This window comes from Vombatus ursinus, unplaced genomic scaffold, assembly GCF_900497805.2.
Source record: "Vombatus ursinus unplaced genomic scaffold, bare-nosed wombat genome assembly UNPS02014774.1, whole genome shotgun sequence".
Lineage (NCBI taxonomy): Eukaryota > Metazoa > Chordata > Mammalia > Diprotodontia > Vombatidae > Vombatus > Vombatus ursinus.
Window position 1 is genome coordinate 5,371,812 of NW_020954552.1, and position 16,515 is coordinate 5,388,326.

The window sequence follows — 16,515 nt, forward strand, 5'->3', positions numbered from 1 at the left end:
GTATTTTCTTAACATTTTAGTGTATTTTTAATGTTTTAGTGATGCTTTTTTTTTTTACATCACTTCCCACGCTTTATGTTGCTTTCCACAGACTCTCTAATGGAACTCTCTTTTGTAAGAAATAAAATTTAGCAAAACAGATCAATACACATTGATCATATCTGAAAACGTATACTTTATTTCTCACTTCTAGGCTACCACTTCTCCTGAGGGCTGGGGGATATGCTTTTTGAAGTTATGTTTGGTCACTGCATTGATTAGAGTTCTGAAATCTTTCAGTGTTTTCTTTTACATCATTGTGGTCATTGTGTAAATTCTTCTCTTGGTTCTGCTTACTTCGTCCTGGAGCAGCTCATACAAGTTTTTCCACGTATCGTAGAGAGGAAAAATATTGTCAACATTGAAATTCTCACAGAATCTTCATTTATATCATGTGGAACACTAATGTTTAGTGCAACTTATGTTGGGAAATCTTAATCTAGAAGCTGGTCATCCCTTTCGTTTTGAGATCAAGGAGGAGGAAACCTTTAGTCCTTACATTATTTTAATTTACTCTCTGCATTTCAAAATTGTGTCTCACCATCCATTTTACTATGCTTAATTAAAACCAACGAATCAAATGATCTGTATACCCAAAAGAGAATTCCATCAGTAAGACATGGGTCCTTCCCCTATACCAGGGCATCTTCTTCATACCTCATCTTGAGAATATACTCTGGAGGAACAGACACTACATAGATTGCCAGAAACAACTTCCTGCCAAGGTGGTTTTAATGGAAGGAAAAGGATATTGGTTTTGGTATCTTTGGTAATGAGCTCTAAACCTTTTAGTTATAGTGGCATATGTAGTGAATGGCTTTTCTCTCACTGAGATGAGAAGTTTTTCTGTTTAGAATGGCAGATAGTGTCTGAGGAAAGAAAAAGTTTATAACTTCTAAGGAGTGCACTAGGCAGTGTGGTTTTATACATTTAATTTAAGTGTTGGGCATGTGCTGCAAATGGATGATGAGCCTCGCCTAGCTTTGAATAAAAGATTGAATGGGATCGAATTTGGGAAAATTTATAGAGCTTTCAATGATCCTGGCTTACTTGCTGTCACGAAGCCCATATTTTTAGCACTAATATGCTCTGTGAATCATGGCTGAACAATGACTTCATAAGAATCAAAATTGCACATGACCCAGAGGTCAATGGAAGGTTGCACAATGAGATATAAGTAGGCTTCAGTGTATTAACAACAATGAAATGCCTAAAATAGTGCAAAAGATATTAAGAATGTACATGGGTAGAAAAGGAGACATTCCTATAGAGTGTCAAGAGTGAGCAATAGGAGACGGCTTTCGTGCTACTCTAATTTTTACAAAACATTAAATGGACTTCATTTTGTCTTTTATCTCCAGCACTTAGCACAGTGCCTTACACATAAATAGGTGCAATTGAATCCTAGTGCTTTGGGTAGGTTTTCTGTTGAAATGTCATAGATAAGAATAGTGCAAGTATGAAAAAGAGGGACTGCAACATTAGAGAGTCCTCCTTCATATTAGATTGCTCCCTTCAAGTAATGAACTATTGAAATAAAGTATTTGTAATTCACATAGCAGGCTGGTTTTTTATTTTTTTGTTTGTTTTGAGGCAGCTAGGTGGCATAGTGGATAGAGTGCTAGGCCTGGTGTCAGGAGGACTCATCTTCCCGAGTTCAAATCTGGCCTCAGACACTTAACTAGTGTGTGACCCTGGGCAAGTCACTTAACCCTGTTTGCCTCAGTTTCCTCATCTGTAAAATGAACTGGAGAAGGAAATGGCAAACTGCTCCAGTATCTTTGCCAAGAAAACCCCAAATGAGGTTGGGAAGAGTTGGACATGACTGAAACGACTGAACAGCAGCAACAACAACAAAAGTAGGCTATTTAGCCTACATATCAGTATCAGCATTGATTTTTGGGAGTGCAGAGGTTATATGCTCTTTATCTTGTGGATACTTTATATAAACACTTTTATTCAGATCAAATTGATCATTTTCTAAACTGACTGCTTACCACTACAGATGTCTCATGTTTTAAGCATATTCATTTAGTCATTTTTGGATTTACACGTTTTCTAAAGTAGGGAACAAATTTGTTGTATTTGCAGGCATCCCTTGTTTTAAGCATATTCAGTAAGAGGCAGAACAGTGAGAGGTGGAAAAAAGAGAAAATGGTATGTGAGAAACAGAAATTAAATCTTGTGGACAAAGAGCAGGTGTTCGAGTCACACTAAAGATGAAGTTATTTTAGAGGGAATAAGAGAAAACCTTGCAGAGGAATGTGTCTTCAAATTAGGAAAACTTGATTTTCCCTACTTGGAATTTACTTTATATTTTTGTGTAAAATGTCTTCTACCTGTTTTTTCTCTTCTTTGAATGCCCATTTTTGCTTTTGTATTCCCTTACCCAGTTCCTGGTCCATTGATTAATGCTTATGGAGTTGAGTTGAAATTACAAAGGACACAAATCTTGAGAGTGGCCGGAGCTGGGAGGTGGGGTAGAAGAGAATCCCTTTCCCCTTTGGCAACTTCCTTTTTGTGCCTCAATTAAAAAAAAAAAAAAAACCAACAAACTAAGGTTGTGATTGATCTAGTAGAGTCAACTTCTTTTAGGTAGATTTATGTTACCGGAGTAAATATTCATAGGCACAAAGTTGTCATGCCTTTGTTTCCTCACCACCATACTGTTTGTTCAATCTCTTGCTGTCTGATTTCTATCCCTGTTATTATTATTATTATTATTTTTTGGCTACGCAATGGGGTTAAGTGACTTGCCCAGGGTCACACAGCTAATAAGTGTTATGTTTCTGAGGCCAGATTTGAACTCAGGTCCTTCTGAATCCACAGCTGGTGCTCTATCCACTGAGCCAACTACCTGCCCCCTCTGTCCCTATTATTTTAAAGAAAATGTTCTTTTAACTGTAATTGTTTTTGAATTCAGTACCAATTTCTCCTCCCTTATGTGTAGAAGGATCCTGCCTTGTTATTTCTTTCCCTCTTTTTCTGTCTCCTCCATTGGTTCCTATGAGGTGGATGTTTACCATGTTTTTCTTGGCTTTTTTTTTTCTTTGAACTCTTCCTTTTACCAATTCATGTATTTCTCTGGCTTCAGCTATCATATCTAGGCTGATGATTCCCATATCTTTATCTCTAGTCCTGATCTCTCTCCCAGGCTATATATCCCCAATTACAGTAGTCTTATTTAACCTTTCTAATCTCTTTACTTTTCTGTAAAATGGAAAAAATAATAACTATTTTTTAAAAACTCATACTTGTGAGGCTCAAATGAGATAGTGTATGTAAAGCTGTTTGTAGATTTTAAAACACCACATAAAATGCCATGTATCATCGTCATCATTGGCCATCTTTACTTATCTTTATTATCTCTATGATTTATCAGTGCTTCAAACTTAAATTGTCCCCAACTGAGCTTATCATATTTTTCTCAAACCCTGCTTCTTTTACCTTCACTATTTCTGTCATTCATTTAGTCCTTAATGTTTTTAATCTTTGAATCTTCTTTCTAGTCTCTGGTATCCATTTATTGACTGTTACCATGTGGCCCAGTGGATAAAGTGCTGAACTGAAAGTTGTGAGTCTTGGCTTCAAATCCCACCTCAGTCACTTACAGCTTTGTGACCCTTGAGAAGTAATGTAACCTTGCTTAGCATTGATTTTAAAATGGGAATAATAACATTTACATTACTTACTTACATTACTTATTTCATTACATTACTTATATTACTTATTTCATAAATTTGTGGTGAGAAAAGTACTTTGGAAAACATAATTCTTCTTTACATATTATTATTATTACTGTTATTACTACAGCATAGGCCTTCATTATTTTATTCTGCCACTGTTATTGCAGTAGCCTTCTAATAGGTTTTCTGATCTCTGCTCTCAGTTCATCGATTGTATTCTTGTTCCTCACTTTGCTGCCAGACATCTTTCTCATGCATAGATCACATTTCCTCTCTTCAAAAATCTTTTGAGAGTATAGGTACTGGGAGCAGCTAGGTGACGCAATGGATAGAGCTCCAGCTTTGGAGTCAGGCGGACCTAAGTTCAAATCCAGTCTCAGACACTTGACACTTACTAGCTGTGTGACCATGAGCAAGTCACTTAACCCTAGTTTTTTCACCAAAAAGCAAAAAAACCCAAAACAAACAAAAACCCAAAAAACAAAACAAAAGAAGAGTATAGACCCTGGAAGGGTTCTTAGAGAAAGTCCAATCCTCTAATTTCACAGAAGTTAATTGACTTGCTGGTCAAGTCTATACACCAAGAAGTTTCAGATCCAGAATTTGTGTCTACTTTTTGTAAACCCAGTGTTCTTTCCATTTATATCACATTACCTGTGTTTCTTAAATTGTTCTACAATTCCATCCTTATTTTATACTGCTCTTTTCTTACGTACTTAAGTACTAGAAAAAATTGTACTGTTCATTGTTCTCTATACTTAGCATATATTTAGCTACCTCTATACCTTAAAATATAAACAGAGCACTATTTGAGGTTGGAAAGGGAAGCAAAAGCTTCTTGGAATTCCAAAGTGGTACTTTAGTTGGACTTTTCAGTTCAGTCATGTTTTTAGTCATGTCCAACTCTTCATGATTCTGTGGTTTTCTTGGCAAAGGTGTTGGAGTAGTTTGCCATTTCCTTCTCTAGATCATTTTATAGATGAGGAAACTGAGGCAAACAGGGTTAAGTGACTTGTCCAGGATCACACAGCTAGTGAGTGTCTTAGGGTGAGATTTGAACTCTGGAAAAATAGTTTTCCAGACTCCAGGCCCTGCATGCTATCCACTGTACCATTTGGACTTTAAAGGATAGCAATTTGACAAGTCAGGTGGGTGAACATTTTAGAATAAGGAAAAGCATGACCTCCAAGGTATAGAGGTGTTTAAATTTTTGTCTGTCATCTTATTCACTTAGCACAAATGGTTCATCTAGCCTGTCAGGGGCCTTCTTTATGTTTTCCTGATATCACATATATATAGCATGTGGGCTGTCCAGTGGTTATCCCTCACTCTAGTTATGTGATCTATCCATTTTTTTTCCTGGCTATGCTGGTGGTACATTAAATAGATAACTTAGGAGTAAGGACGACTTGAGTTTGAATCTTACCTGATATATTACTGGCTATGTGGCCCTGGATAAGTCAGTCTCTTTTAGCCTCAGTTTCCCCATCTGTAAAATGGTATAATAATAGCACCTACCTCACAGAGTTGTTGGGAGAATCAAATGAGGTAAAATATATAAAGAACTTTGTGAACTTTAAAGTTCTATATAAATGTTACCTATTATTATTCTCTGACCTCCCTTACATGCCTTTTGCGTAATGTCACATGGTTCAGTCTACTGACACCCACTGTACATGTATCTGTTGCTCTTTGAGTGATCCTTATCTTCATTTCTTTGGACAGTGTAATATATCATGATTCACAGCCATATATATATTATCACCAGAATATTGGTGTTCAAAAAAATTGACTTTTGTTTCAGAGAGAAGCATAGGGGTAATTAAAATTGTGCAGTTCCCCAATGGAAATCTAGCCCATTCTTTTCCTAGTCTAATTCTGGGTTGCGCATTGTACATTTGAACTGTCTCTCCAAGATGTATGTATTGATGAATGAGTTCTATCTGTTGTCCATCCAGCTGTATATTATAATCTGGACAGCAGGTAGATTTTTCTGCTTATTTTTTCATTAATAGGGAATTCCTTTTCTGTTTAGGTTCAGGGTGGCATTACCATTCATGGCAGTGACAAACATGTGACATAATAAAAATAATAATAATAATAATAATAATACATTATAAGCCCCATTAGGGAAAAGGAATGGAGTCTGATCTAAATTTTTCGCTGAGTATCTAAGTCCTCTGCAGACAGAGAGTCAATAAGTAGTTGCTGAATTGAATACCTTAAAGAAGTCTGGACTGTTTTTCCATCGAATTGTTTTGTAGGTTATTGCCATATATTATGTCATTTTCTATTCTTGATTTTGAAAAAATTCTTATGTAATGAAGATGAAATTATATTAGCCCATAGGGGAGTAGTCTCTTTTACTTCAACAAATATTTAGTCAGTTCTTCATAATAATTTTCTTATTTTCATTGATAAGCATAATATCATCCTAATTAAGATCTTACTTAATGGTAGAAGAAGCCAAATTATAAATCAGTTAGAACACCTAGGATCATGTACCTAAAAATCTTAGCTATGTAAAATAAACATATATGCTTAGGTATCAATTCCTAGTTAATCAAGTATGGCCACACTTCAAACAGAACATTTGTAAAAGGATTATGTGGATATAGAAGACTTAAATAATTTACAGAGTCACACCATTAAAACAACATTGGGATAAGAATTTATACGTCTTGGATTCCCATCTGTTCCCAAAATCACCCTGTTGCTTCTATAAGTACATTACTACTTTTGGCAAGCTGCTTTTGTGATTCACCTGTCATGTAAATTATTTAATTGGGCAAGAACATTCCTTTTCTTCCTGTTCTGCTTTTTGTTGGAAATTTTTTTTTAAAAGTTGAGTATGTGCCACATAGTTAAATGTGTAATTTTATTTTAGTGTTCTAGTTGTATACATGCCAACTTCTTTTTGATTGAATATTTATGAGCTTTGGTGTTCTGCGTATTTATAGTAATATACTTCAATTAGTTTTTTGGAAGACATGTTTGACAAAAGATTTTAAATTGATGGAAAAAGAAAACTAATAAATGCTTAAGTGATAAAATGTAACATGAATAGGTTTTTTTTTTTTAAAAAAAGCTTATCCAACTAAATAAGGATAGAAATTATCAGTAAAACAATAATGAGAATGTAGGGCACTCAAATTTTAATTTTTTTTGGTTCACTAAGCATCACAGTATTTTCCTTATACAATAACACATTCTTATTGGTTCTATAAATCCCCTCAAGAGTGAGTTATTTTTAATGTGCACAATGAAAGTCCAAAATACATAGCCATATATAGTGTGTAGACTAATAGGTAGAAATCAGAGATGTTTGTTTTGACAATTTCAAAATTTTGTGTATGAAGTAAAATATTTTCACACCACAAATTTATCCCAGTTCTGATTAGTGTGTTTAATGACAGATGTGAAAGATAAAACAACCAATAAAATGTAAACTAAAGTTTTCATACTGGACACGACTGAAGCAATTTAAACAAAATACTTTTTGAAAGCTACAGCTGAAATTCATGTTTAAATTTTGCAGTAATATAATTTGGCATGAGCAGCAGTAGGGTGTAGCAAAAAGACAGAGGGCCCAGGTCACGAAGACCTGGGTTCATGACACATTGTGAGTAAGCCACTTTAAGGTGGCAGTGTGCCAGAAAACTATGTTAAGATAGTAAGTTGCAGACAGGTACTTCTGCCTTGGGAGGGATTTCTTTGTTGGGAATTCCTATACCAATGAAATCCTAGGTCAAGTTCAAAAAATAATAATGATTTGGCAGTTGTAAAAATGATTAAAACTTCATAAAATTCATATGCTTATTTTTAATCAGATTCTTGAGTTACTATCTTGTTAATTAGAATGAGCTACTAATCCAGTTTTACAAATAGTTTTAGAATTTATGAACTTAGATGTTTTACATATACGTAAATTAGTAGAGCCTCCTTCCTGAGCAACTTGGGTGTGCTATAGACATATTTTCTATTTTCTCAGCTTCCTGCAAATCTTTGCCATAACTGTATTCCTCATTTTGGATTCCGAGTCACATTTTCTATTAAGGGGGGAGGAGAAGAGAGTCATTTCCTATTTCTTAGAGTATGTGGCTCTTCAAAGCACAGTGACATGAACAGGATGAAGTCATCTGTTGTTGCTTAACCCAAGCTATATGTGTATGTATCTAACCTACTGACACTGGTTGATTCTTTCAATGCAAAGAACTTGTTAAAGTGAAAAAATATTAGTAGCCTAAGTGAAAAAAGATTAGCCAAACTAGTTAATCTAATTAAATAAATGTGACTTTTAATTATGAAAATGTTGAGATATAATAATAGTTTTAGCTAAAAAATAGCTTTTTATTTAACTTTTTTGAATTGTTTTGTGGTTGTTCTACTTTTAAAACTAGAGTGTAAACTCCTTCAGTGCAGGAAGCATGTCTTATGTTTTTGTATGCATTGTATTGATTATCAGGGTTGATAAATAATCAGGTCTCAATAAATACTACTCCATCCCTTAGAGCAACTATATAGTTTGATTTTATAATAGGATCTTTTATAAAAAATATACATATATTATGGAACTCTGAAATTAACTATCTAAATTTTAGTTCTCCAGCTATAGATAGGGAATGATCATAGTTGATCTTACTGATTTGTATGGATAACAAAGAAAAGGTCTGTAATGTAAAATTTGGTATACAACTGTAGTAGAATATCTTCATTCTAAAAGTTAAAAATTCTTTAAAATTTTTTTTTAAACTTTAGTGACGGACTGGATTTTGGACAGAGATCCACAGGAAGAAATACTGAAAGCATTTAAATTATTTGATGATGATGATTCAGGCAAAATAAGCTTGAGAAACTTGCGACGGGTTGCTCGAGAGTTGGGTGAAAACATGAGTGATGAAGAGCTTCGAGCAATGATAGAAGAATTTGATAAAGATGGTGATGGAGAAAGTAAGTTTGGAGCAAAACCTGTTATCAGGTTTTATCTTAATAGTATTGCTCATAATTTTATATGTGGCTTTTTATCCAACTGTCCTTAATTGTTATTTTTGGTACAAGAGCTGGCTCTTGGCAAAATTATGAATTTAACTAAATTCATCTTTGTCCTCCCAAAGCCTTTCCTTTGTGTATCTTTTCCTCCTGTTATTCCTCCTTTTTCCTTCTTCTTCTTAAGTGCCTTCTTATTAAGGCTTTCTCTTCTCCAGAGGATCTGATTTGTCCTACTTGAGTGAATTTTAGTTATTATTTTCCCTGAGAAATATTTCAAATTTTATCTCATTGTGAAGTAGGAGACTATGTAGCCTGTGAATCTGAATTTTAGACATCGTGCAGTAAGTGAGGTGTTGTGGCATAGTGGGGGATAGAGTACTAGTCTTAACAATGTAAGAAAGAAACTGGGAAGCCTTTCTGGGCAAAGAAACCAACCTTTATTAAGAAAAACAAGGTGGAGTCTACAGTCCTCCCAGTATGGTCTGAGACCCCAAGATACAAAATTCAGTTATTTATAGTATTCAGTTATTCATGTATGGTGAAAAAGGACTTGCTATTGTGCAAATCAGTGTCCTTTTACTAAAGCAGGCTCTTGTTAAAAACAAGACCCTTTTAAATCAGAAGCTCAGGGCAAATGACTACATTTTGATAAAAGATTAATATATAGGTATTATTATTATGGTCACACACTTAAGATACATACTTTATAATGATTTAGTTACACTTCTAAGGTTAATTAACACAGGAACCACCCAGGAACTACATCTTAGTTTGGTTATACATAGGTTTTTATCTGGGTCTATATTCTTCCTGTAAATCATACAGTTACTTCTTATTCTCTCAGCATAATTACAGCTAATAAATGATTATAAAACAAAACACTCAAGGCATTGATTATTGATCTTTCCCATTTCAACAATTAAACCTGAGTTTGAATCCTGCCTTAGATCCTTATGAGCTGTTTGACCCGGGGCCAGTCAATTCTCAGTACTTCATTTTCCTCACCTGTAAAATGAAAATAATAGGATCACGCTCACAAGGTTGAAAGAATAAGCATGATACTGCAATGTAAAATACTTTTCACACCTTAAAGTACTATATAAGTGTGAACTATTATTATGTGAATAATAGGTAGAGGGGATATATCTTAGTGGGGTCTGAGATTGTCCATAGTTAGCTTAAAAAATTATGCCATAGAAGGAGAGAGGTAGTATGGTATAGTAGAAAGAGTACTGGACTTGGAATCAGAAGGTCTGGGTTCTAGGTAGCTTTGTGATCTTGGCCAAGTGACTTAATCCTGCTGGGCTTCAATTTCCTCATCTATAAAATAACAAGATTTTCATGAAGACCCCTTTCAAGTTTTGAAATTCTATGAATATTCTATGAAAAGCCAAGATTTTAGGAGAAGAATATTTTGACTTCATTTGGTATAATTTTATTATTTTTCATTACAAATGGTTTTGATTAGATAAAATTTTTAATCTAGGACAAAGCTAACTATTGAAAACCTATGGAATATACATATTGGTTCTTATTATGTTTTGTGTTACAGTAATTCAGAGCCCCCAGTCTTTTTTTTTTTTTTTTTAATAAAGAACTACTTTTTTATTCTTCTTATCACTGGGCCTAGAGGTCTGATGATGGTGACATCCTCAAACATCTCCAGAGGCAATGCTTCTAATGGTGGCTGAAAGGATAAACATGTAACAAACAGTCCTTTACACACTAGGAACACTTGAAGTATAATTTTTGCTTGGTAGCTCCTTTTGCTGTTTGAAGAACCTGATGATTGGGAGACCAACTCTTGGACTCCAAGTTGATCTGAAGCCTTTGCTTAAGAAAAGCAACTTTCATTATATATCATAACTGCATGCTAGGCCTCTCAGTCACTGTCTCCTACTCTTGTTTCACAGTAGGTCACAGCTATGCTCCTTTGCTTAAAGCTCAGTTTCAGTACTTCCTTGAAGCATTTCTTTTGCCCTCACTGCTTGTGATTATTCCATTTCAGCTCACTGTGGTACAGCTGCTTGGGTATCCTGCTGTCATCCATTCTTTGCTTAGGTCCAACCCAACTGAGATGTTATGAGAAGCATTGCTTTATTGCTTGAAGTCAGTATGCTTTGTCAGTGAGCTTGCCTTTGCTGCTTAATGTTCAGTAAGGTTATTTTGTAACCCATCTGTAATACCCATCATGAAAAACAAAATCAGAAATTTAGTCCACCACATCATTGCCTTATTCTGAAATCCCTGTGTTTTTTATTTTTTCATATACACACCTTAAAGGCTCTCAAAAGGCTTGGAAGATTGACATGCCACTGTCTTCTGAAAGTATACCTGTCCTGAGCACATAGGCCTTAGGGCTTTGTTTTTCCCTCCATGGAAATAAAATGCAATTTTTGTAATCCTTAATGGAATTAAAAAACTTAAATTTTAAATCAAAAAGTAGTGACTTAGGGCTCAAGTATAATGATATTGACTCACTTTAAATTCTAAAAGTAGCCATGTTTAATAGATATAATTTCATAAACTTAATTTAGAACTTTCTCCTACATAACTATATGTTACTTGACTTATTTGAGACCATATCATACAAAGATTAGTAGAAGGAACTCTGAGTCTCTTTAGCCTGGACAACTGTATGAGGTGTGGGGAGTTGAGAGCTGTATTTAATGTGTGTGTGTGTGTGTGTGTGTGTGTGTGTGTGTGTATACATACACATATATATGTATTTGTATTTAATTGTATTTAATCTGTATTTAATTGTGTAAGGTGGTTGAGACTTGTTCTGCTTGGACCTGTAGGGTAGAATAGGAATAGTAGATGGAATTTGCAGGGAGGCAAATTTTTTCTTGATGTAAGAAAAAACTTTCTAACAATTGGAGCTGTCCACTTGTGGAGTGGGGTAACCTGGAGAACATGTCTTCCTGGCCACCTGTACCTATCTTTTTCCTAGAAGTTTTCAAGTGAAGCCTGGATGACCACTTGTAGGAGTATTGTAGTGAGTGTTCTTGTTAGGTTACAGGTTGAACTAAATGGCCTCAAATCTCAACTCATTCTTTGCAACAAAATTAGAAAATAAGAAGTAGGAGACAGTGTTCACATTTAAATATTTTAAATGTAGGTTTGAGCTCTTCTGTGATTTTATAATATAATGAACATGTTAACATATGTAATATTGATTTTTACAAACAGGTTGTTTTCTGTAGGCCCCTTATAATTTCTTTGAATGTAGTATGACTTTAAAGACAAATAGCATCAACTTTACTTTTTCTAAGCCATTGGTTACAACATAAAACACAGATACACTCACCCACACACATACACATATACACACACATATACATACGTGTGTGTGTGTGTGTGTGTGTGTGTGTGTGTGTTGCCTAGTAGATTGACTCTTATATCTTTACTCTCCTCATAAACTGGAATGGTCTGGGCCTTTCTTCTTGTATGGGGACCTGAACCCCGATTTAAGTGGATGGCTGTACTTATATGGATGCTTGCTTCTTCTCAAAGATCTTCAGGGAAAGAATTCCATAATGACTTAGGAATCTGATTCACTTGTCAAGTTTTAATATCTAATATAAATTTATCTTACTGTGTGTTTAATGCATCTTTTTCTGTAGATGGAGATCTAGACATTATCTTTTTTATAACAATGCTTCCTATACATGAAGTTGATAAAGTCAATTCTTAGCAAATGAAATTCTAGTTTTTTTTAAACTTTTCCTCATACATTCTGTTTTCTAATCCTTAAACCAGTTGTTGGTTTTTCTATATATTCTACCAATTTCCTCTATCCTTAAAAAAATTTTCTTAAAATATAGAACATATTGGGAAATTTAAAAATAGTGGGTTTTTTCCCCTACTTTGTCTTGTAGGGTGTTAAAAACATAGTGAATGAGGAGTTAAGTGAAGTAAAGCAAAAAAATCTGTTTTTAGCACATAGTAGCAAGTTATATTTATAAAATATATGATACTGACACAGAATTTTTCTCAAGCCCCCAAAGTTATATGAAATAAAAAGGTCATTCTTTTTAAAATTTTATTTTTAAGTATTTTGAATTTAACAGCACGCCAAAATCATTTTCATATGTAAGATAGTATAGAAGAAAGATTATCTGTGAAAACATCAGTCTCTACTATTCAAGCTTGCTGTTAAGATATGTAATGAATGCAGTATGTTATTTTCAAAGCTGTCCTTGTCTATATTTCCTTCTGAACTTCCTTCCTTTCTCTTCTGTGCACTAAAAACAAAATGCTTCAATAATCATCTTTTCTTCTTTTTTGGGGGAGGCAACTCTGGGTAACTTTCCTCTCCCGTCAATAGAAAAAAACACACCTGTTGTAATAGATAAGCATAGTCAAACAAAACAAATCCACACATTTGCCAAGTCCAAAAATATGTTTAATTCTGCATCTTGAGGCCATCATCCACCCTTCTGTTAAGAGAGTGAGTGCTTCTGCATACTTCTGCACCATTCCTGTTGAAGAGAATTTAATCTTTTGAAAACTAAAGAAACAGAAATAAAAAACTGAAACCAAGTGGTTATCTTGTGGTGTAAAATGATTAACTATTTGTTGGACACTATTTGTTTGAGCTTTACATTGTAGCTTAATAAAATATCCTTATCTGTAAAATGAAAGGGTTGGGCTAGATGAACCTGGTCCTGTCCAGCTCTAAAATTCTAAGATTCTGTGACTCATTTACAGTCCATTGAACTGTTACAGATTTCTTCATTATAAAATAGACAAAATATTTTTTCTATTTATGGTTGTGAAGATCGAATGAGAATATATATAAAGCTTTGGGTCACTGAAAAATGGTATATAAATAAGTTATTATTAAGTTAACAACTGGTGAAATGACTTAATTTATAAAATTTTGTGAAGGAAGAAGAAAGGGAAAACACTGGCATATTTAGCAGTAGGAAGAAGATTTGAAAACACAAGCAATTTTCACATAAAAATGGTATAAAATCAAATGTGCAAAGAAACCATGGGTGATTATGGTAGTAATCAAATTGTAAATCAAAATTGTAAAAAGTGTTCATATATTTTTTGGGTTATTTTTCCTTAATATCTCCTTTTTTGAAATAAGTATATTTTCTCATTGAGGGATAAAAAATCACTAAATATAGCTAGCTATTAATATATAAATATAGTTAAACATAGCTCTTTAAGTTTTTTAAACTTTATACTTATCTTTATGTAAACCTCAAAATAACCCTTTGAGGGATAGCAAGGTGGCGCAGTAGATAGAGCCCCGGCCTTGGAGTCAGGAGGACCTGAGTTCAAATGTGGCCTCTGATACATGACACTTACTAGCTGTGTGACCCTGGGCAAATCACTTAACTCTGATTGCCTCACCCAAAAGAAAAAAAAATAACCCTTTGAAGTAGGTGCTGTTGTTATCCCAATTTAATACATGGGGAAAGTGAGGCAGACAGGTTTAGTAATTGGCCCAAGGTCATGCAGCTAGTTAAGTATCTGACATAGGATTTAAGTCTTGAATCAAAAGCTCTAACCATGATACTACCTTGTTGCCTATGTTTACTTAATACGTTAAAAGGTTTAAAATGCACTTTAAAAATATATGTTAAACACATTATAAAATGTCATTTTATTTTTTATTTTCATTTAATTTTTAAAATTTAATTTATTTATTTTTAGTTTTAAACATTCACTTCCACAGAATTATGAGTTCCAGATTTTCTCCCCATCCCTCCACTCCCTCTACCCCATGACAGCCTACATTCTGATTATCCGTTCCCCCAATCTACCCTCTCTTCTATCACCCCCCCAACCCCTCTTCTCTTATCCCCTTCCCCTTCTATTTTCCTGTAGAGTAAGATAGATTTCTATAACCCATAGCTTGTGTATCTTATTTCCCAGTTGCATGTAAAAACAATTAACATTCATTTTTAAAACTTTGAGTTCCAAATTCTCTCCCTTCCTCCCTCCCCACCCACCTTCATTGAGAAGGCAAGCAATTTGATACAGGTTATACATGTGTAGTCATGCAAAACACTTCCATAATAGTCATGTTGTGAAAGACTAACTATATTTCCTTCCATCCTATCCTGCCCCCTGTTTATTCTATTCTCTCCTTTGACCCTGTCCCTCCTTGAAAGTGTTGGCTTCTGATTATCCCCTCCCTTCTATTACTCTGCCACCCATTCCCTTCCCCCTTACTTTCGTGTAGGGTTGGATAGATTTTCACACTCAGTTGAGTGTGTATGTTATTCTCTCTTTAAGTCAAATTGGATGAGAGTAAGATTTACTCATTCCCTCTCACCTTCCCTACTTCCCCTCCACTGTAAAACCCTTTTCTTGTCTATTTTATGTGAGATGATTTACCCCATTCTATCTCTCCTTTTCTCCTCCCAGTATAATCTTCTCTCACCCCTTAATTTTGTTCTTCAGATATCATCCCTTCATCTTCAACTCATCCTGTGCCCTCCTTCTATCTATCTGTCTATCTGTCTATCTATCTATCTACATATAATTTTTTCCCTCCCAATTACCCTAATACTGACAAAAGTCTCATGAGTTAGAAATATCATCTTTCCATGCAGGAATATAAACAGTTCAACCTTAATAAGTTCCTTATGATTTCTCTTTCCTGTTCACCTCTTCATGCTTCTCTTGAGTCTTGTATTTGAAAGTCAAATTTTCCATTCATCTCAAGTCTTTTCATCAGGAAGGCTTGAAAGTTCTTTTTCACTGAATGTCCATTTTTCCCCCTGAAGGATTGCACTCAATTTTGCTGGGTAAGTGATTCTTGGTTGTAATCCTATCTCCTTTGACCTCCAGAATATCATGTTCCAAGCCCTCTGGTCCCTTAATGTAGAAGCTTCTAAACCTTGTGTTATCCTGATTATGTTTCCACAATATTTGAATTATTTCTTTCTGGCTGCTTGCAATATTTTCTCTTTGACCTGGGAACTCTAGAATTTGGCTACAATATTACTAGGAGATTTCCTTTGGGGATCTCTTTTAGGAGATGATTGGTGTATTCTTTCTCTTTCTATTTTGCCCTCTGGTTCTAAAATAACAGGGCAGTTTTCCTTGATAATTTCTTGAAAGATGATGTCTGGGCTCTTTTTTTTCATTATGGTTTTCAGGTAGTCCAATAATTTTAAAATTATCTCTTCTAGATCTATTTTCCAGGTCAGTTGCTTTTCCAGTGAGATATTTCACATTGTCTTCTATTTTTTCATTCTTTTGGTGTTGTTTTATAATTTCTTGATTTCTCATAGAGTCATTAGCTTCCATTTGCTTTGTTCTAATTTTTAAGGGATTATTTTCTTCAGTGAGCTTTTGGACCTCCCTTTCCATTTGTCCAGTTCTGCTTTTTAAGGCCTTCTCCTCATTGGCTTTTTGGACCTCTTTTGCCATTTGGGTTAGTCTATTTTTTAAGGTGTTATTTTCTTCAGTATTTTTTTTTTTGGGTCTCCTTTAGCAAGCTGTTGACTTGTTTTTCATGATTTTCTTGCATCACTCTCATTTATCTTCCCAATTTTTCTCAAAATCCTTTTTCAGAATTCTTGTTGAGCTCTTCCATGGCCTGAGACCAATTCATATTTTTCTTGGAGGCTTTGGATATAGAAGCTTTGACTTTGTTGTCTTCTTGTTGTATATTTTGATCTTCCTTATCACCAAAGTAAGATTCTATAGTCTGAGTATTTTTTCGCTGTTTCCTCATTTTCCCAGCCAATTACTTGACTTTAACTCTTTGTTAAGGTAAATGTGTTTCCAATGTGGAGGGTGCCCTGTCCCAAGCTGCAGGGATTTTGTG

At 34.5% G+C, this 16,515-nt stretch overlaps 1 protein-coding gene across 2 annotated transcripts in view; it reads left to right on the forward strand.

Moving 5' to 3' along the window:
• Window positions 1-16,515, forward strand: part of CETN3 (centrin 3) — a 41,628-nt gene that overhangs the window by 14,241 nt on the left and 10,872 nt on the right. For both annotated transcript variants that reach the window (XM_027864149.1, XM_027864150.1), the window contains exon 4: window positions 8,484-8,675. In XM_027864149.1, coding sequence (XP_027719950.1) covers window positions 8,484-8,675 — 192 coding nt within the window. The remainder of the gene's footprint in view (window positions 1-8,483; window positions 8,676-16,515) is intronic.